The sequence below is a fragment of the Hirundo rustica genome, chromosome 2 (genome assembly GCF_015227805.2).
Source record: "Hirundo rustica isolate bHirRus1 chromosome 2, bHirRus1.pri.v3, whole genome shotgun sequence".
Classification (NCBI taxonomy): Eukaryota; Metazoa; Chordata; class Aves; order Passeriformes; family Hirundinidae; genus Hirundo; species Hirundo rustica.
This window is the reverse complement of record NC_053451.1, coordinates 26,364,902-26,387,193: the sequence shown is the minus strand read 5'-3', so window position 1 is coordinate 26,387,193 and position 22,292 is coordinate 26,364,902. Positions and strand designations below refer to the sequence as shown.

At 39.5% G+C, this 22,292-nt stretch overlaps 1 protein-coding gene across 3 annotated transcripts in view; it reads left to right on the top strand.

The window, feature by feature from the left end:
• Positions 1-22,292, top strand: part of GSK3B (glycogen synthase kinase 3 beta) — a 149,619-nt gene that overhangs the window by 87,051 nt on the left and 40,276 nt on the right. For all 3 annotated transcript variants that reach the window (XR_005704511.2, XM_040090940.2, XM_040090949.2), the window contains exons 4-7: positions 6,088-6,198; positions 9,071-9,201; positions 10,787-10,893; positions 19,846-19,943. Coding sequence is in view for 2 of the 3 variants with exons in the window: in XM_040090940.2 (XP_039946874.1) it covers positions 6,088-6,198; positions 9,071-9,201; positions 10,787-10,893; positions 19,846-19,943 (447 nt within the window). In the remaining variant the exon portion in view is untranslated. The remainder of the gene's footprint in view (positions 1-6,087; positions 6,199-9,070; positions 9,202-10,786; positions 10,894-19,845; positions 19,944-22,292) is intronic.

The window sequence follows — 22,292 nt, the reverse complement described above, 5'->3', positions numbered from 1 at the left end:
GCTGGCTTCAAACAAGACCAAAGAAAGTTCTTAAATACTAATTTTATTGAGAGGGTTGACTTCTGGTCTTATGGTGCCATCACAGCCAACCCACTTGGCAGTTCCCACCTACGTAACGTGGCTGTGTTTTGCTGAAGAGTAACGAGCCATTACAGAGCAATTTGGTAAGTTCTGACAAGTAGGCGTAGGAGCAGAAGTTTTGGGACAGATCTCAGTTCTCAACCTCAGTCATGAAGAGTGAGGGATTAGGAAAGGAAATACTTTGTCCAACATTTGCCGTACTATTCAAAAGTATTGGTATCTTGGTGACCACTGAAGTTGAGTCTTCAACTGTTCTTACACCCCTGGCTTTATCTGTGTGAAACTGCAACTGTATCTCTAGGCCTACACTCCCTTTATTTTGGTGGCAGCCAAAGCTCTGTTTCAAAAGAGATGTGGCTGTAAACTGCAAATAAAAACAGACACGCATGGCCACTGGATGTCACCATTCCTTCATACAAATAAGGTCAGCTAGCACATATTTTGCATTTTCAAATTTTTCTTGTGTATGATGTCTACCCATTAGTTAGAGTAGGAAGGCTGTAAATTTTTGCTTTGTCTTTGGAAGTGTGTCCAAAGTCTTTGTATCTTTAATGTACAGTGTCAGCCTTCAAGATAAGAGAAGGAAGGCGGGTCTCACATGGTGCTTGATAAAGGGATGTGAAGTGTGTGCTGGTTGTAGCTTTAAGAAAAGTAAAATAATTTTTTTTTAAATCTTGGGCAGAAACTGTGACTTTGAACCTTGTGTGTTGTCTAAATCTAGATGCCTAAGTCAGGGTGAAGGGCATATTTTACCTCATGCTGACACTCTAGTGTTCAAATAATGCACTCTCAAAAAAGGCATAGTCTGCATGAAATGCTGAAAAGCATTTTCTTGCTTTCCAGCTCAGAGGTACATCCCTCAGGCACTTTTTGACAGAACCCTTGCATAGCTGCATGCTGTCAGTAACTGCCCTGTGCACCACCTACCTCTGAAACATCATCAGTGGGGTGCTCTCAAATGGTAAAGAAAACACCCTCTTGAGTAAACTGATTGGTTTATTTACCTCATACAGCCCTAATACTGAAGCCTTGGGGTAATTTTAATAACAAGAAGTACATTTTGGAGGCATATTACTTAATTTTGGGTGTATCACTTGTCTGTGTGCATTTAGCTGGAATAGGCACGTAAAGCGAGTTTCTTCAGAGTGCAATTCCATGTTTATTTCTCCTAATGCAAAGTTAGTTTAAGAAACTCCTGTATTGTTCCTCTCCTCTCAGTTGTGCTCATACAGCTGATAGGCGGAGTCCATCAAAAACCAGCAAAAGCCCAAAAGCCACACCAGAGCCACTGTCACACTGTTACTGATCTGCCAGGAGATACAAACTGAAATGAGCATGTTCATCACTTTTTCCAAATGCTGGGCAGTAAATATGGTCACCCTAAAAGAAAGAGCACACAGAATAGTTTCTTAACCTTTTTTATCATATTACTTGATGTTCAGAGAAGTTTTTCTTAGATTCCACATAGGCCATGACAGTTCAGGAATATTTCCAACATCTTATTAGATGCTGACATATTTTCAGAGTAAGAATATTCCTTTTGTTGTCAGTCTGGTGTTTGGCATGTGTGACCTCCTTGGCTTCTATCACCATGGTGATAAATAGGGGAAGTAGTTGGACTGTGACTGACTTAACATTGGTTGCTATTGGTTTATATGTTCACATTGTAAACGTCGTGTGTTTGATACATGAAAATAAAAGCTAACAAAAGCTTGTAGGAACCACTCAGGATCAGTTTGAGGTTTGTTGAGGTAGGTGATGATCACAGAGAACAATATTTTAACTATCGCTGCAAGGAGCAATCTAGAAAAGTGATTCTTTAAATTCAATACCCATTGCTTTATTTTAATTCAATAGCTGTTTCTTTATATTGGCCTCAATTAAGCACAACAGGAGGGTGCTTTAAACAGGTTACTTATGTGGACTGAAAGAGAGAAGAATTTTAAAGTGGAGTTTGAGACCTCCATGCTGCCTTTCCTTTGTCAGTAAGGCAATATTTTTGACTTCACTCAGTCCTCAGCCACAATGTGTGTAATGCTCATGTACTTTGATCCTATTTTGTCTCCAGTTTCTAGTACAAGAAAAAAAAATGAAGTTGCTAAAACATTTTGACTCTTGTGTCCTAGTCTTTCTCATGCCTCTTATGATGGTACAGGTTGTGTGAGTGTTTATTTGCATTATTTTCCACCAAAGTGAAGCAGTACCTGATGGTTTTTGGGAGGTGCAGAGCAATTTGATGGCAAAGCAGTGGTTATTTTGCTACGGCCCTTTTTGGAGCAGTGTTTGTCAACTGAGGATTTATTTGCCAAGTGACGTCTAGCACTTGATGCGGTTGCTGGTACGTGAGCTGCACTGCTGAAGTCAAAATCCTAATGAAATACTTTGATCCTGGGTTTCAGGATCTGGCTTTTTGCCCTTCCCCTTTTTTGTTTTGAGCTGTACATGGTCATAACTTAGTAGCAAGGACAGGACAATATAAATACACATAAACATTTGACCTGCAGCAGAAAGCTAGTAAGTCCAAGGTCTTTAAGGAGAAGTGAGTTTAAGGACGTCTTGTGTTTGCTTTCTGTATTTAGTATGCTGCAGGTTCCTCTGGACTTTTCTGTTCTCTGTAGGTCATTTCAGACCTGTTTGTGATAGTCAGGTTACTTTGGTTTGTTCCCAGACCAGCAGTGTGGAAACAGCAGTGTGGAAACAAGTCGCTTGTGGAATACGTGGTGAGGTTTCCTGTAATGGAAAGATAAGCCTTGATTGTCCCAGTTGGTCCTTGAGCAGTTGCCCTCATTTGGCAAGCTCTTTGAGCTAACCCTGTTTCCTACTGCAATACATCTGGGTCACTGGAAAAATATGTGTTTAGGAGGAATGCATGAAGTAGGCAAATCAGGTTACATCATGATCAGTGCTTGTCAGGCCATGACTGCTTCCTAGCTTGTCCTGAATCTTGTTCTGGGGAATCCAGGTAACTTAGATATCGTTTTCATCCAGTTCATGCTCACTGACAAGGATCAGGACTCGTGAAAACTCTTTCCTGTATGTTTATCAGACCAATACCAGATGACATCAGGAGGGTGTCACTCAAAACACTTCAATGATCTTTAATTCCTTATAACAGTCATTAAGAGAACTTCTTGAGTTGGTTGCTTGTGGTAGGAGTGGAATGTGCCACTACTTAGACGGCCAGTGGCATAAGCCTTGCCTTTACAGTTGCATATTGGATTTCTGGGTCCCTCAAGTGGTACAGAAAAACTTAAAAGTTGGTGAGGGGGGGGAAAGGTGTTCATGTGCCTTAGTGTTCTGTGTGGCATATGCTTACACAGGAGCAGTACCACACAAAACCCGTGCAGTTTGTTCAGGTACTGTGGTTGGCATCAAAACTCAGAAGTGAAGCCTCCATCTCTAAAGATGCAAATGCCTCAAGGTTTTTTGTGCTTGCGTTATGTCACGCTGTTGAATTGGTCCCATTTTTAATAGAATGTAAAAATTAGAAATAAAAATGGAGGCACTAAAAGGAAAGCAAAGACTATATGAACTGAAGAGTAGTTCTGTAATCCTCAAAACTCACTGCTGTGAAGTACTGTGTAGACAGGGTTTACTGATCATATGTTTTACTCTTTTACATATGTCCTTTTGTTTGTATTATGAGAGGATTATAAAATCACTATAATTTAATTTTGACTCAATTCTTTCCTCTAATCTCTCATGTAAATCTTTTTGATACATGAAACATGAATCCTTGGATCAAAGTCACCAACCTCAGTAACAGTACTTGGTGAAGTGATTTGTCACCAGTAAGACTTTCCCATCCTCTGAGAGGCAGACATTTAGCATATTCATCAGGTTGTATCTACACTGAAGCAAAAAGCATTCATATTCATGAAAGTGTTTTCTCTCATGGTTTACAGATTGCCTTACCAGGCATAAGCTAACTTTAAATTTTTTAGGGCATTTATTTTTGGTATTTTATAACTAAACCTTGAAAGCTCTGACCTAAGAAGAGGTGGTGGATGAATTTTATTGGCTTGAAGTGAGAGTTAGGGAAAGAAGAACTTTTTTTGTTGCAGGGAAAATGCTAAAATACAAGATGGGGGTTTTTTGGTTTGTTTTTTTTTCTCCTTGCATACATTTGCACGTCTGTGGAGTTCCAGAGCCGTCTGGTATCTCCTCTGCACTGCTGGTAGTTGTCCCTTCTCATCCATTTCAAAAATTTTCTTCTCCCCAGCTTGGTCCCCAGAAGCCTTCGCATTGTTCCCCAGTTCCTGGGATGGCACTGGGAGAAGCACCAGCATAGGCAGGGTTTTGGAGGCTGCTCCTTGTCTGTGTTTGAGAAGTATGATAAAACCAGATGGATACAAGTTGGTGGGCCATTGTCATTTGCTTGGTGCTGTGCTATTGCCACTGTCATTTAAGCAATGATATTAAGAAAGAGTGTGGTGTGTGGTAGGTGTGTGGGGTTTTTTGTTGTTTTTTGGTGTTTTTGTGTGTGTGTGTGTGTGTGTTTGGTTTTTTTTTGTAGGGAGGATTGACATAGTCAGGGCCATGCAAGGTGACTTGGTCTATTAGGAGGTATTGGTAGGAGCTATTAAAATGTCCTGAAAATACAAACCTTTATTGTCAAATCGTGGTGAACAGAGGTCTTGAGTTCTGAGCCTTTAAAAACACACAAAGCCAGCAGTTCTCTGCGTCTGTATTCAAGGTGTGTATTTCTTGGTGTGTCACCATGTAGCAGACTGCTGCTCTTTGCTGTGCCAGGACAGCAGAGCCCTGGGAGAGAAACACAGCTCGCTCTGTGCTTGCAGTGATGGGTCAAGTCACAGTGGAGTAGTAGTATTAAATTGCTGTAGCTAACGGAGCTTTGGGTTTAGGTGTTGAGATATAGATAGCCTGTAGATCTTCTGACAAGGGCCTCCAGTCGAAGCCTTGGGAGCTCTGTGCTGTTTCCATCCATGTAAATTCTCTATGTATTGTCTTTCTCTATAGAAAGTTCCAGCTGATAAACGAGCAGGTGCAGGAGAAGTTACTTCTGTTAATTCACTAGCTTTCAAAATAATTTTTTTATGCTGATATGTAGTTAATTATACCCACCCCACAACATTAAAAGTATTCACAATCCTGACAGGATTTGCACTGAAGATTGCATTAAAATATCAGAAGTCTCTTTAAGACTTGTTTTACTGCTGAAAATTCTGTTTGGCAGTTAGGCACTATACCTTTATACTACTTTGTCATTTAAGTCCTCTTTGTACTTTCTTTCCTTTGCTAGTGTATAATAAGGTACTTTATAATGTAACAAAGTACCTTATTATAAAGCTACTTTTGTTGTTTCTCTGTGTTATGTTCACATGAACCTCTAACTTAATCCTAGATATTAGAAGTTATCCTTGAGACTTTGGCATTTGTCATGAATAAATTCCTATGTTTAAGTTAGAGATAACTGGGACATCGAAATACCTGTAAACAGAAAGGTTGCAAATGTTAACACTGGCTTACTGTATACAAATGGTTAATATGTATTAATCTCTTAATAGTTGGGAATTCACTAAGATCAAAGTAACATTTCTAAAAGATGAAGGTCATTTGAACTTTTTTTGATGTGTTGTTGTTGGGGGCTGAGTTTGGAACTTTTAAATTTGCACTTCTTGGGTTTTGGAAAGTAAGGGACTAAATGAGTTAATAGGCTGTTTTAACTAATTATGCAGATGTTACCTTGAAATACTCTCCTAATGAAAATATTCACTGGGCAGAACAATTATATCCTTGTCTCCATTTATTATCAGAAAATACCTTACATTGGAGACCAGAACAATTAACATGACAAACATAAGTTTGACAAAAATGTTTATGCACGAGTGCAAAGCCTAAATAGTTCCGTGGCAGTTCACACGCTAAAGATGGGACTTAAAACGTCCACAGCTTTCTCATCTTTTAGGTTTCTCTGAACACTTTAATTGTACTTCATGCCTCAAATCTAGTGCTGATTTGTTTTTCTTCTCTATTCTCTTTCAGAAAGATGAGGTGTACCTCAACTTGGTGCTGGATTATGTTCCTGAAACAGTATACAGAGTTGCCAGACATTATAGTCGGGCCAAACAGACACTCCCTATGATTTATGTCAAGGTAGGTAACTGATAGATGTGCTTAGGTGAAGAAAGATGTTATAGAAATACATTGTGGATACTCTTTTCTGACATAATAGTAAATTTCCAGAAATTTTTAGAACCAAATAGATCTTGAGGCAAAGAAAAAAAAAATTAGAATTACTTGTTATGGCGAAGGAAGAATAGAGGCTTGAGACTTAAACAAACACTCCCTTTCTGACCTTACAGAAATCTTGGAGTGGGTCGGGGAGACTGAGTGTGGAGGGGAGCGTTTTTGTTTAGATGGACGCTGACCCCAGCCAGATTAGTAGCTGTCAGTTTCCTGAGGTGGTGAAGACATAATAGAACAAAGGTCAGGAACTGAAAGAGGATGTCAAGAGGATGTTCTCTAATCTGTTATCTTCCCCTTTTCCTGGCATATGAGTAAGGGTTCATGTGCTTTTGTTGTGGTCAGGAAAGGCGCATTTTTGTCTCCACTTGAAGCTCATTGGCTTATGTCTTTAAAAGCTACATGGGGTAAGGTGCTTGTATGCACATTGTTTCAAAATCTTACTCAAGTTATCCGCATCTTTTACACAGGGGTTAAAATAAATAAAATTTCTCATTTGCTGTAAAACATGTGACCCATCTGGGGCCGTTTCATATATTGCGGTGACCATAATCCACACACTAGTGAATGATGATATTTTCACATGGCGTTGACTTGTTAACATGGCATACAGGTAATATTTAATGGAAATTACCAACAAGTTTTCCTGATGCATATTGATTTCTTCAGACTCCTCTTTAAAAGTATAATGCTTTTTAATATAAGGGTTGGCTCAAGAAAAAGGTTCAATTTGGTTGAAAGAAGATGAAAGTTTCAAAGGTGAAAGCTACAAATTGTAATTATTTCAATAATGAAGTTCTGTGCCATAAGAATATGCATAAATTCTAAATGGCATATCCCTGCAATAGGCATCACTTTTGCCTGATTTTTAAGAAAGCACAGAATTTTATCATCCAGCAGACTACAGGGTCACTGTGTTTAGTCTGTTGGTGGAACAGCATATCTTCAGGTTCTATGCTCCCTAAAATTTGTAGGCTTGGCTTTTGATAAATCGTTTATATATCTTTTGTCTTGCCCTAATTGTTCTCTGTTATGAGAGCTTGAGAAAATTGTTCTTCCTTACACTTTCAGAGAAAAATCTGCTTCAACTCTTTCATTTTGCAAGATGCCTGGGACTTCCAGTTCCAGGTAGCCTGGAAAGGTATTCTTATTTTTCTGGCAAGGGTTTTATAGAATCCTGTATTTACAAAGATCATGTTACCTTAATGTCATTAAGGGTTTTGCAATTTTCCAGGCATCTCGGCTACGCAAAGGTCAGATCACACCTATTTGTTCACTTCTGATGGATAACTAGGCAGGCAGGGAGCTGCTTTACCTGGGTTACAAAGGAACTTAAAGCTGCACAGAAGCTGTTCTAGTAAACTTCTGGTTAATTTTTATTTGTAATTTCTAACCTGCTGTAAGGAGTCCTTGGAAATTTTGGGTTTGCTGTGTGGAGATGAAAGGCATGCTTTCTAAATCCCACATGTGTTGACTTGGCCCCTCAAGTTAGAGAAGTCTTTTGCATTATTTTGCAATACACTTGCACAATATATACTTAAGGGACTAGAACAGGCAATTCGGAAAAAATGTTTGTTTGCTTTTCTTTGTGCAGAGTTGTGGTTTTCAGAAACAAGTATGAAAACCAGAGGCCTAGAGCCAAAATTCAAGCAATTCTCTTCCCTTTCATATTTTCCTGCCAAACAAACAACAAAAAATAAGTGGGAGAGAAAGTGTGACGATAGAGATAGTGGTTGAAGAGAGGCAAACATGACCTGATATCAATATCAAGTAGTTGCTCCTTGTTACATAGACTGTTAAAGATAAGCTGTGGAAAATGTGCTTGTAAAAGAAAAGTGAGATGCATCTCTGGTATAGTGTCCTGCCTGTAGCTTGGTTTTCAGTGAAAACTTGTAAGGACACAACAAAAATGAAAAATAACTTTCCAGCTTCTTGTCAGCCTTAAAACAGGGTTTTCCATGCCTTTATGACTATATATGCTATACATCCTTAATTGTGTCCAGCAGCTTTTTATTATCCATAACCAAAAGTGTGTAGCTTCAGAAGCTCGATATCCTCCCCTTGCCCTGTAAGCTTGTCCTGTGAAGTTCTTTGCTTCATAATATCTCCCCTTGCTGTGTTCTTCCTTGCTAAGGGGTTTGCCAGCCCTGGAGAGTGGGCAGGGAAAATTCTCCCTCAGTGTACTTGTTTGCTGTGCCTTGCATAAAATTATTCTGAACAGTTGGTTTTCTTTGCCTTCTGTTTTTGTCCAGAGATTTGAAATTAAAATTACTCTGTCCCCTCAGTAAGAGACACTGGGAGATTCACTTCAGTGACAGGCTGCGACACTGTCCTTGTCTTTGGGCAACATTTAATATAGCTTCATCAACTAAAGGGTTTTCTTTTGGATTTTGTGGAGCATTTTTTTCGTTGTTTGTTTCTTTGGGGTTTTTTTAATAACCTGGCATTATCATTTCACTGTTGATTTGTAGAGCAAACTGAAATACCTTTATTTTGTGTATGCTTTTTATGATTGCCATTATTTCCAAATGTTGGAAAACTGGCACAATTATTTCTTTGGAACTATGCTAATTATGCTATCTCAAAGGACACATATTTGAACCACATGTGTGTGTATGTTGCAAAGGGTGTGTGGGGAAGGTATGCAAATAGCTTGCCCACCTTCATAGCCCTAATAGGCGTTCAGTATGGTATTTTTCTCTGTGGTTTTGTTTTTCTTCTAATAAGGGTTTGTGCTAAATGAATTGTTTAGCCTGATTTGACTGGTGTTTCTGTGTTCCAGTTGTACATGTATCAGCTGTTCCGGAGTTTAGCCTATATCCATTCCTTTGGGATCTGCCACCGGGATATAAAACCACAGAACCTCTTGCTGGACCCTGATACAGCTGTTCTAAAACTCTGCGACTTTGGAAGGTAAGCACATTCTATTTTCTCCCCAAAGTGAGTTGAAAGGAGTGGCAGGGAAGAGCTGGAAAAGGATGTTAAGAGGGAGGGAATTAAACTTCACGCCTCTTATTTTTGTAGGTACTAGAAAAATAAAATAAATACACCATGACATAGGGAAAATCCTGCACCATGGAAAACCAGAACCACTTATGGCAGCAAAATGTGTTTGGGCAAGAGAGGACAGGCGTGGTGGCATTGTAACTTAAAAAGGCTGTTGTTAAATTAGTCAGTTGACTTGCATGCATAACAATTCACTTAATGTTGCAGATACCATAGAGGCTCAAAATCAGAAGCTGCACTTCCAATTTAAGCTCTGGGATAGTGGACATCTATGTTCTAGTTTCCAAAGGCACGTTTATTTCCAATATCCACTCAGAATCACCTTTGGAGTCCAGCCTCCATCTTAGAACTGATACAGAAGTTCTGGCAATCTGCAGTGAGACAGGACATAGATTTCTCTCTGGGAAAGTTCAGTCTTTAGATTGTGCTGTAACTTTGCAGACTAAAATAGTTGGGGTATATATGTGAGAGGTCACAGAGGCTGCTGTTGCTAAATTTGCTTGCCCATAGTGAATGGGAATGTCAGATGAGGGTTATTCAAGCAGGGCATCATCATGACTGGTGCCTTGGGATCTCCTCCTCAGCTCTTCCTCACCAGTGTTGGAGCAAAGTAGGAATCACGCTGAAGCTCAAAACTGACAATGCATATAAAGGGAATACTTACTATTTTTTATCAGTAGGAATTTGTTAACTGTAGTTTCTATATAGAAAACTGGAAACTGAGACTTTTTTTTAAATGGGTGATGGAAGTTCTTTGCTGAAGGCTGAGGAATGTCTGGAGAGCTGAACACTGGATTTGGCTGGCTTGCCACTCTGCAGTGTTTGGTGCTATTTAGGTGAAAGTCACATTTCTGAAAGGGAAGTTTTGTCTTCCAGCTCCTTTTTGTCTAGGACTTGTTAATTAAGAAAGAAGTTTAATATGCCCATAGACTCATTTTCCCAAAGTAATGTGTTCTTGTGGTCTATGCTTTTCTTGGATTCTTTCAAAGAGAAGTAATGAGGCAATACTGTAGGTTAAATTCTTTGTGGCTGATCGATTACAGTATGAAAGAAACCCTGATGTTAATCGTGGACTATTAGCATGTGAATACAATGGAAAAGGCTTTTTTTTTCTTTATCATCTCATACCACACTCCCTTAAGTAGCAAAGAGGCAGAATATTTTGGTGGAAATTAAAAACCAACCAAACAAAAATACCTCACTCAGTCCTTGTGACTGTCCATAGCTTTTGAACTTGAAATGAACTTTCAACCCATTTTTCACCTAGACTGTAGTCAGAATTTCCTTTGCTGTCCCCAGTACAAGGTAGATGCTTGATGGATTGGACTAATTTCACAGTGAATCAAGGAGTCACTTTGCATCAGCTTAGAAGAACATTGTACTTCAACATTTGGGAACTGGGAGTGGGTGAAGAGTGCCAAAGTTTAATGTTGGTCTGCACAGCAATATTGTAAAAGTGTTGATGACCGAAATACTGTTGTTTCCTTTCCAGTGCAAAACAGCTGGTTCGTGGAGAACCCAATGTGTCGTACATCTGCTCTCGGTACTACAGGGCGCCAGAGTTGATCTTTGGAGCCACCGATTATACCTCCAGTATAGGTATGTGTGTGCATGTGGCTGAAATCTGGACCAACTGCCTCAGTTTTTATCCTGTACTGAAGTGTAAAGGCTTCCAGAGGTCTCAAATATGATCCAGGGGCTGAATTTTGTTGTAAATTATTAGGTACCGCTTTTTAAAGAAATGCAGATGTTTTTTAGATGGCTGCTGTGCTTTCTACATCTTTTGAGATTTCAGCATCAATTACACTGGGAAAAGGGCTTTTTCAATGTAGAGGGGGGAAATCTGATTACAAGTAAAAAAATAATATCCATGTAATGTTGCCATTTAGTTTAAAAGTAGGTATGAGATCTCAAGCCAGAAAAGCATTTTAATAACTTGAGGTAACGGTAAAGAATGTCTGTAGAAAATCAGCTACTGCTTCTTATGTGCTGTGGTTTAGACATAAATCTGTAATTTATTTACTTGGCTTTTAGTAAAGAGTTTATAGGGGGAGGTAAGTGTGGCCTAATGATTGACTTTAAATTCTGTTTACAGCTTTAATATATTGTGTACAGCAGTCCTCCTAATTCAATTAATTCTCCTCGTCTTTGCTGTCCTTTAGTCGTTAATTTTGAACACAAAGAACTCTTTATACATACCTGACACATAGCTGTGTCATGGAAATACTAGGGAAGCTGGAGGTTTGATGGAGATCAGGGAACAGCCAAGTTCTCTTACAGCAGAGAACTAAAAATGAACAGCAGAATTAAAATCTTGGAAATGAACAAGTATGTTGGCTGGTTGTTGGTAACTGCCTCAGTTTTTCAGTCAAGATGCTACCTGGGCTCCTTCTGAGTTCTAGTGCAAAAGAGAGTAGATTTGGCTCTCGGCACAATGTTGGGGAACCTTTTACCTTGCTTACAGACTTGAGTTACTTAGGCAAGTTTTAATGTTTTCAAAAGGATTTGGAGATCATAATCAACTCTTGGCAGACTATGTTTATAACCCGTATATTTAAAATTACTGTGTTTGAACTACTGTGAAACTCAGTGGCTGGCTGGCTTGTTTTCACTCTTAAGTTTTGTTCCTTAAAAAGGAACCTCAGCATGTGCCTGAAGACTTCCCTGCTGTCACTAATTTTTTTCCTATTAGTTACTACTTATCAGTATATACTGTAGCAACTCTTGCATATCTTCCTGGCAGGGAAAAGAGGCAGAACCAAGAGTAGTCTGGGGAAAATAATGGCACAATAAAGATAAAAGGGCAGAACTTACTGTTGGCTGGTGCCAAAAGTGGCAGCCCCACCCTTGCTCTTGCCCCGGATACCCTGGCGCTCACAGTTTGCTGTTTAATTCGCTGATTCGGCATCAGCTGACAAGAATTTTTGGCAGGTTAACTTCCTGCTGTGTGAGTGAGTGCAATCAGCATTGTCCAAACAGTCCAAGTAAGCAGCAGAGCCCAGGTAGAAGCAAAGTGTTGTGAGCTCATGAGTGAGGGAAAAGTGGCTGATCCCATTTGACATCTTTTTGCCAGCTGAGAGCTAATAGATTGGCTGAGCTGCATTATCAGAGTGCCCCGAGACCTCTTGTTTCAGAGGATAACTGCATAAAACAAGTATTTTATGTGTCAGCAAGAGAAACTGCTTTATAGATAAGCCTGTGAAGTGTCTCTTGTTTCAAGTGCAGACCCCTTTTCAACTTGCACCTTCCATTTTTGGTGTTTTACCTGCTGGTCTCTTAAATGGTTCTAATAAAAATTCAGAACTGAAGTGCAATTTTTCACTTGCCTCCAGAAATACCTTGAATTTAAGTCATTGTTCTGACTTTCTTGTGTCAAAAAACCCCACCTGTCCCTCCAGGTCCTTTGAAATTTGCACTGAATTGCTTGAAAATTAAATTAATACTCCTCAGCAGTCTTTGGATTAGGGAGATGTGCAGGAAGAAAATGCTTTTACAAGCTTTACAGTTTCCCAGTGTTCTGCAATATGCTAGAAATTCTAAGGGTTAATTTTGTGGTGCTGCTCTTTGTACACATTTCTTAGTTCTTGCTGGGTACGCATTAGTGGTGTATAGTGAGAACTCTTCCTTATTTCACGTGGGATTGTTCATGCAAACTTATCCAGCTTGTTGGAATACCAATCAGCAAACAGATTTATTAAAAGAGCATGTAATTATTAGTGCTTTATCCGTAGCACAGAGTATAGGGAACTGTGAAATGCCTCAGTATTGTAATACTGCCTTTTAAACTTACATCTTGGCCTGCTTGGTTTTTTCTAGTTCTTGTTTTTCTTGTGAGTTGTTAGCATAACAACCTTTTCCCACTGTAGTCTTTATCACTCTGTAAGAATCACTTGTGCACGTGTGGTAACAAAAAGTGAGCTTTACACGTAAGGCAGGGATCTTTACTCCCCCAGTTAAACACCCTCTAGTAAAACTACAGTGAACATAAAATCAGTGAAGAATACAAAGCCAAAAAGTGTTCTAAGTAGAAATTTTCCTGCATTATCTGCAAAGCTTCTGGCTTCTTTTGTCAAGGTTTTTTTTTTGCTTGTTAATGTTACTGCAGGGCTTATGATTATAATGCACTGCAATAGGATAATTACTGGAAATATTTCTGAGCAAGAAGTGCTTTTTAGGACTAGGCAGTGACACTGGTGGCCCTTGGCTTGACAGCACAGCCAGCTGCATTTATGACCATGTCAGTTTTTAGTCATCTTTAGCGTTGTAACCAGGAGTTGCATTAGGCTGTCTGGCTTCATCCAGGTTGTCTTTAAACACATGAATTTGTCCTCGTGACATTACTTGCTCGTCAGTGTAGCAATTGGTTCCAGGATGTGTCTTTTCATCCTGGATGTCACAACAAACTGTAAACTGGCATTTAACTTCTTAGGATCTTGATTGTTTCATTGAAGTGCATGACTTCAATTCTAACCCAAAAAGTTCCTTTAAAAAATAACTGAGCCAGGGATGTGATGTTTGTTACACTTCTGTAAAGTGCTACATTTGCACTGCATTTAAGTATATACTATAGTAAGAGTAGCATCAAATCACATTTACTGCAGTTAGTGCCTCCAGCAGACCTGGGACTCTATTTTTAAAATAATGACCTGGGAAATGACCTATTCAAGTTTTTAAATAGTCACTGTTGCCAGATAGCTATAAATCCATACCCATAATAGCCCTGTTCTGTGCCTACCTTACATCTTTACAAGATTTTTTCAGTCGTCAGGCACAAATATTCCTGTCAATTGAGTGCCTTCATGGCCTGTACAGTTTGGGCCTTTGTGCACCTTTGGCTATGAATTCTGCAAGTGTGTTTGTGTGTGTCCCTAAAGCTTGCTGGGAATGGACATCCTTTGCTTCCTGCAGTTGATTTGTAGGAGTTTGTTATTGTTGTTGGCTGTTTGGGGTTTTTTGAGGGGGGGGAGAGGGTAGTGAGGAGCTGGTTTGTCGGTTTTTTTCCCAAACCAAGCCCTTCAGCTATGCCTTGACAGTGTTTTGTCTGAGGCTTCTTCCTTGCCAGTCTGTGTGTGTTATAGCATCCCAGAGTATATTGAAGGCAGGGTTCTGGCTGTGCTGGCCATGTGGATGATGCTGCTGCTGAAAAACCCTGGGACAGCTGCCCACATTTCCCTACATTGTCCTGGGACAGGCACTGGAGTAGGGGTGGGTGCAGATGTTTCTGTTGCCACGTGCTCCTTTTGTATGGAAAGAGGCTGTGCAGCTGAGCTTTGCCTCCATCTCATGCTCTTTCCCTAGCTGAGGTGGAAGGGCAGGGCTCAGCAAATCCTGGTGGTGCTTCTGCACAACGTGGGGCTGCTGGTCTCAATGTGTTTGCTCCACTGCTGCGCTGGCAGGAGCTGGGAGCCTTCCAGAGGTGACATTTATAGCCACTGGCAGGGGAAGATTGATCTGCATGACCATTGCTGGCTTCTCTTGGAGTGTCCAAAAATAAGTATCATGAAGTTGTTCATTCACTTTCCTAGCAAGCGTGAGTGCTTCACCTCAGCAGCCTGGAGCAGAAGCTCTTTTGCAGGCCTGTGTAGGTGGCCTGTCTCAGAGTGTCTTGGGGAAGAAACCACCACCAGGTGTGTCCCAGAACTGTTGCCAAACAGCGAGAAGGCTTTGCTTCTTTCTCAGATGGCAACTTCCAATGCTGAAAATAAGCAGGTGTGTTTAATTTACTGAACTACTCTACCACCTGTCATTGTAGTTCATCTCTTCGTTGCACAAGAATAGAGATACCTGTGTTTATTTTTTTGTTCCAAATACTGGAATAAACATGTCTTTTCAGGTGTTTCCATGTTTCAGCCTTACTCTTTCTCCACAGTCCATGGATCTGTGATGGCTTGATGTGCAAAACTTCCACCAACATAGCACACCTGCCTGTAATCCTGAATTTTGCTCTTGTTCTGACATCCCAAATACTGCTTCAAACAATCAGCAGTGAAAAGCACTTTGGGGTCTGGCATTTGGCAACTAGAAGCTGTTGATTTTATGACTTCCCAGGGCTGCTTTTCTGACTCTTGGTTTGTTTCTACAGTTTCCAGAGCAGCAACTTTGAGTCACCTCCAAGATGGAGGAAGTTCATCAAAATGAGGGGATAGTGAGGCAGAGGTTAATAGATGAGGGTAATAAAAAAAGTAGGAAGGTAAATATGACCCATAAAGCATCAGATAAATGGAAGTTCTTAATTTGTACTAAGTGGATGAGAGAAACCTTCTTTTTTATTTATTTTTTTCCCTTCCTCCTCCATGTCCCCCAAATAATGAGTTAGAGGAGCTAGAGTGTAATACAGTGAATGGTGCTTGTGCTGTGAAGAAGAGGGCCAGCTTTTCAGCTTGGAAAGGCAGAGTTTGAGATCAGAAAAAGTGAAATCTGTGGACAGGGTATTAATTTCCAACTCAAAATGGCCGTTGCACGTTTTAGAATTAAAGCTAAGGAGTGTATTTTGCAGGTGGTCCTCCGAAATGCCTCTTTCTGATTTAAAGAGAAATACTTTCCTTACCTTCTGTAATGGTAGAATGCATTCAAAAGCAAGGGCATTATGGGGATTATATTATTAGACAATGTCCATCTAGCAGCTCTGAAGATCAATAAAGTAGTAGAAACTTAATTTAAGAGTTTTGTAGTACAAGAGGCTATATGAATTTTTGTGTGTTTAAATTAATGGAGGTTGGTTAGATGATAATGGTATTTGCCTCAGTGTTCTTTAGTCTAGGAAAGATACAGCATTAGCTACCATTGTAATGTATGAAAACTATCTGAAGTAAGCTTATTTGAAGATTGCTGTTGCCTGGCAGTTGTATTTATTTATTGTGTAGACTACATTTCTCTGAAGGTATGAAGAAAGTGCCCTTGCCTGCTTTCTTAAAATGAATAGCTTTCAATATTTTCTTATAAAATTTCACATTGTCCTAACTAGTTTGGCATAAGGACCATCTGCTTACATATTTTCTTTTAAGATTCTCTCTTACTTTGTTTATTAGCTAATTTAAAGCATGTGAATGAGAGTCCTAGTTTGCTTTAATTAACTTGCACATACTGAAAATAAATAGTTCAGAAAATGTTTCTTCTCCTGTGGGAGCAGGTAGTTAAACCATGTATTAATCTGTAGCAATTAGCTCTGACTGTACTAAGACAGAAAACTGTCTGGGAAGAAACTATCAAAAATGATCACTTCCTTAAAGTATCATATCTTTAAATACAGAAATTAGTACTTGTTTACTTCAGGCTTGAGGAAAAATGTTACCATCCTGATGTGGTAGATAAATTTTAAAATGCAATATATAAAGGGGGTGGGGGAAAAAGAGGAGACTATCCTGGAACCAAATTTTAGTCAATGGCAGAAATTCCATCAAGTTTCAGCAGAAATGAAATTTCTTACTTTGTTCCTTATTGTACGTAGCTTATTAAGAGTTGTATAAATACATGTGTATATTGTGAGTTGTTTCTGTCCCTCCTTGGAGCTGCTTAAGTCAGCCTCTACTTTCTGGATTTTGTTAAGGATGCTTCAAGGATTTGTTCACTTCCTTGCCCAGGGAACATTGCTCAAGTCCTAATTTGGAAGTTGGTGAAATTATATGCCTGGAAAAAAATGGGGGTTTTGAAATGCCTGTGTTTTAGTTCGCTGTGTATTTAAAGTGTTAGCAGGTAGAATAAAGGAAGAGTAAATAGACTTTTAACAAGACATTAAATTGCCTAGTTTGGAAGATTTCAGTGCAGAAGGAACTACTACCTAGGTTTCTGATGGATTTGTTGTACGTTTTGAGGGATTAAACCCAGCATGAATGCAGCAAATATTGCTCAGCCATTGCCACCTATTTCCTCATGACCTACATCCTTGGTTTTTTTCTTCTGTTGCCATGTGATGCCCTCAGCTTTCTCATGTGCCCTCTGCTGTTTGTGCTTGGCCTTCTTGAGCAAGGACCTGCTCATTGTTTGACTTGTCTGCAGCTGGCAGTTCGGCAGGGCTGGGGCAAGCCCAGCGCTTCGCCCAGGGACTGAGCCCTCCTCACCCTGGCAGCAGCACTGATGCTCCCTGCTGCTTTTATAAAATTTTGGGATTAGATTTGAGACTTCTGCCCTACAGGCTTGTCTGAAATAGGCTAGTGGAGTGCAAAAGCATTTAGGGAAACTAGGAAAAGCAAGAACAGCACAAAGCCAACTTCATGGAGCAGCCAGGCCAGAAGGTTATTTAAAACAGTTCAAAAACGCCACAGTCTAATCTGAAAAAAGTAATGCTAGCATAGTTTCAAAATCTTAAAAGGAAGTGAATTGTGATTCATGAATTACTCTCCTGTCAGCTTTGTGTTTCTATATATATTCTGTCAAATATTTTTCCTTGCCATATATAACCTTTTCAGTGCAAAATAAGGATTTGAGTTGTAAATAATGATTACATATTTGGTGTAACTACTTGTTTGGTAAAGGACAGTGTAAAGGACTCAGCTTATTTAAAACCCTTTAAAGGTATATTTAAATAGACTTTTAAGTTACAGTGCTCTGCTTAGTACATTTAATCTATCTCTTCAATACTTCTGAAGAAACCTATGCTATGTGTTGAACTGCTGTGTAATTCCTCTAAACCCAGTATGTGTGGGAGACACAAAAAGAGATGCCTTGCATCCTGGTTTTGCTGTATGTGTTGGTCCAACGGCAGGAGCTGTCAGAGAGAGACACTGATTAGCAGTTGGATGCAATTAAACATCCTTGACATGATTCCTTCTTAGTTTGTCGTCCAAAAGATTTCTTAGCACCTCGGTAGCCATATCAGATTTTATTAAATGTGACTACAAAATTTAAAAGTGTCATCTTGTATTTTTTTGTTGAAATTCAAGACTAAGCTTCAAATTATTTCTGGTTACTGTTTACATTGTAAGTAGGGGGTATTATTTTGTTACAAATCTTAAATTCCTGAAAACTTTTTTTGATTTTATTTGTACCGCTCTGTAGTGGTTGTGACGAAGTGATAATAGATGGCTTGGAGAACTGTCAGAGATGTTTTCCTTACTCAGACCTTTAGTTATAACTGGCAGGGTTGTGTATATCCTGCTTCACAGAACCATGGAGTCACAGAATGGCTTAGGTTGGAGGAGACCTTAAAGATCACCTTGTTCCAACCTCTTGCTGTGGGCAGGGACACCTTCCACTAGAGTAGGTTGCTCAGAGCTCCATTCAGGCCAGCCTCAAACACTTCCAGGGATGGGACATATTTTAAATACATGAGGGAATAAGGATTTCTGCCATAGCATAGATTATCTCAGGTGGAAAAAGCCTCAGGAGATAAATTGTCCTAGGGACAAGGCTAACTCATAAAAGTAGGTGAGAGTTAAAGAAATATGGGTGGAAGGGGACTGATTTTTCCTTTTGGGGTGTTTCTTTATCATATAGGCTTTACAGATCTTCTGTTGCTGATTGCTTGCTTGAAATTAGATTTTAGTTTAAGGTTTCAGGTATTCATTCAGCAATTGATGACTTTCTAGAAAACCTTATAGTGAATCTCTTCTTGGGGAGAAGCAGTTTTCTGCATCCAAGTACAATGCATCTACTGTGTTGAGCAGCTTAAAATCCCATTTATTTGCTGTGCAATTACATTAGTTCCTCATAAATACTTGATAAACAGTGTTTACTGCATTTGCTTTGTTAGATTTTTCATTTTAGTTAATTGTATTCCAAAAAAAAAATGCTGGTAGTACACTTAGATACATTTCTAAGTTGCTTTTGTAATGTTCAGTTGCCTAATTATATAAGAAGATACACCTGCAATAGATTGTGAAAGTTTTTCATGTAGGAGGAATAGCTCCTAAGGACTACTTGAGGCTTTTGGTGGAAGGATTTTTGAATCCTTTTTGAAAGGATTCTTCTACAGATGCTGTTGACGTGTGACCTGTGACTGGTAGTTCTGTTGCTCATCCAAGCTGGCAAATGGAATTGGGATAAAGATTAGATCTTGAAGTGACTGGTTAGAGAGGCTGCCTCCCAGATCCCTTAAATCATCATGTACTTCAGAATACCAGTAACACTTGCAGTACTGGTTCATCTGTCAGTGCATGTGTGCCTTCAATATATGCATGAAAAACTGTCTGTTCAACACTTGGAAACAGTAGAAATATCTGCCATTGTGTTGGGTGATACCTGTGCATAGTTCATGATCAGTGTGATTTAAACCAACGCAGGGTTTAGGGAAATTCTCAATTTACAAATGGCAAGCATTCTATGGTCTTTTCCCTGCGTGTGTAAGTTTTAATGTCAATATGTTATGGCATTTAACATGATTTTCCAGTTCTCATTATCTCACAGTTTGGCTTCTAGGACTGTCTGCACACTGTTGTTCTATACCAGGTATCTGGTAACATGAAGATAGAAATGTTTATATTTAACTGTGTTGTATACACTATTGAACATGGCAGAGGATAAAGTAAGTAGCTTAAAATGGCTGGGTTTTTAATAAATGGCTTAATATGTATATTTTACTGATACCTTTCCCTGTCCTCCACCTTTCCTTTTTAGATGTGTGGTCAGCAGGCTGTGTATTGGCTGAACTGTTACTAGGACAACCCATCTTTCCAGGTGACAGTGGTGTGGATCAGTTGGTGGAAATAATCAAGGTATGGAATGTTAAGTGTTGTTTTGACTGCATTATTCCTTGGGAATCAGTATGAAAACAGGCACTGTTATAAACTGGTGAACATACATATATTCTGGCATGATTGTACAGGGGTTTGCATGTAAACAGTGTTTGAAAACACTTCTTACGCTGTTTGGAGAACCTGATGTTTGCTTTTTCTTCTTGCAGTCATGCATAATATATTGGGGCTTTTCCCCTCATAAAAGACTGCACTTCCAGTGTTCTTGAAAAAAGTGCTTACATATTGAGCCTATATTTATTAATGTATTATTTTCATTCTTCAAGAGTTTGTTTTTCCTTTGTTGCACACAGTTAGTACTTGGCTTTGAAAACAATATTGTTAAATTCCTTATGCCAGATTCTTCACATATGTGTAGTTGCCTTCTCTTCTTCCTTCCTCCTATAGCTCTTTTAAAATGAGAGGTGGGAAAGGGCACTTGTTTTGCAGATAGAGAATCAGGACATGTGTGGCAAAGGTACCTTCCACCTGAAGAGTCTTGTTTTTCAGGTAAAATAACTAATGTGTCAGAATATGTAACACTTACATATCACTTACATCCAAGCACATCTTGATTGATTTCATGTGGAAAGTTGTGACTATTCTGTGGTTCTCAAATCAGAGGCATGGAAGAATAGTTCATAGGTTGGTGTCTGACTTCCCAGCACACTTGTCTACCTTTCTCAGCTTCTGCAGTGAAGGAAACAAGAATGAGGGGACTGTATTAAGAGAATTTTCTCCTTGATTTTGCCACTACCTTGATGCATATTTGTGCATCAATATTTGTGTGGCATGCATTTGAAAAGCCCCTCAAAACCCAAATCAGTGGGTGAAAAAGGAGAACTTCCTACTTGTCTGTGTCATTGACTAGATGAGGTGCTGGTGTCTTTTTCCCTGTCCCAAGAGTGTATAACATGAACCAGCACTGACTGGTCATTCATTCTCCTGCCTGAAGGATATGGGCTGGTGAGGCTTGTGACATTTCTAGACTGTCACCGCATCTCTTCCAGGTTTTGACCTTGCACACCTGGCTTCTGCTGTAGTGAGTTTCTGTCTGTCCTGCTGAACATCTTCCAGTCAGCAGCTTTCCTCTGGAGACTCCATGTCTTGCACATAATTCCCCTATGACTTTCTCGATGTCTTCTTACTGCCTTTCTGCCCAGTGTATTTTAAACTCAGTTTATCCAAGTTGGGTCTGTTTGCTTAGGAAACACTAATGAAAAACCAGAGTTGCTTTCAGATGTAGGGCCGATGATGGTACAAGTGACAATATTTTTAACTTTTGAGAAATGTCTTGGAGTGGTGTGGTGTGCTGTGTTTTACTACGCTGCTTTTGTGATGTGCGAAGGGGTCCATGGCAGATGACCAGACCTCCTTAGGATTTTGTGTGGTGTTTGCCTTTGGACATTTCTGAAGAGTCCTGGTTTGTTTCTTGAATAATGTCTAAAATCCTGAAAAACTAAAGCTACTCAAAGAATCAGCAAGATTGAATAAGACCTCTGAGATCGATTCCAACCTATGACCCAGCACTGCCATGCCAACTAGACCATAGCCCTAAATGACACATCCAGTCTTCCCTTAAACCCCTCCAGGGTCAGTGACTTCATTACCTCCCTGGACAGTCCATTCCAATATCTAATCACCCTTTCTGTGAAGAAATGCCTTCTAATGTCTAGCCTAAACTTTCCCTGGTGCAGCTTAAGACAGTGTCCTCTGGTCCTTTCACATGTTGTCCATGAGAATTTTTGTAAATAGAGTCCACCTGAATTTTTGTAAATAGAACTTTATATCATGGTGACTGTCCATGGCTTAATCAGAAATCTGAGTGTAGAGGGCCCTTGTTGGTGAAACCACAGTGCTCTGCCCTACCATTGCTTTGATTTCACAATGTGAAAGGAAAATAATCAGGATTTAGATGGTCTCTTATTATTGACAGGCTTGGCAAGCAGAAATCTGTGGTTTGGTTGAAAGTTTGCAAAGAAGCTGTTAACATCAGTTCAGCACTACTGAGGAAAACATCTGTGAACCAGTCATTTCATAGCAAGTATGTGCTCCAGTTGTGGCACTTACTTGTTTACAGTTCAGTTGTATTGCAGCAGAGAAGTACTTGAGTAAAATTGCTGGTAGCCTTTGTAACATCTGTGGTGGAAACTTTTCTTGACTAACTCGTAGTAGTGACGATATATCGCTGGCAAACTGCTGTTATTTCTGAAGGCAACTGAAGGAGTACCCACTGTAAAGGGTATCTCCGTAAATTACAGCTTGAAATGATGATATTCACCCTCACAGAAACAAACTTCTGACTAATTCTTTACATATAGAAAGAGGGAT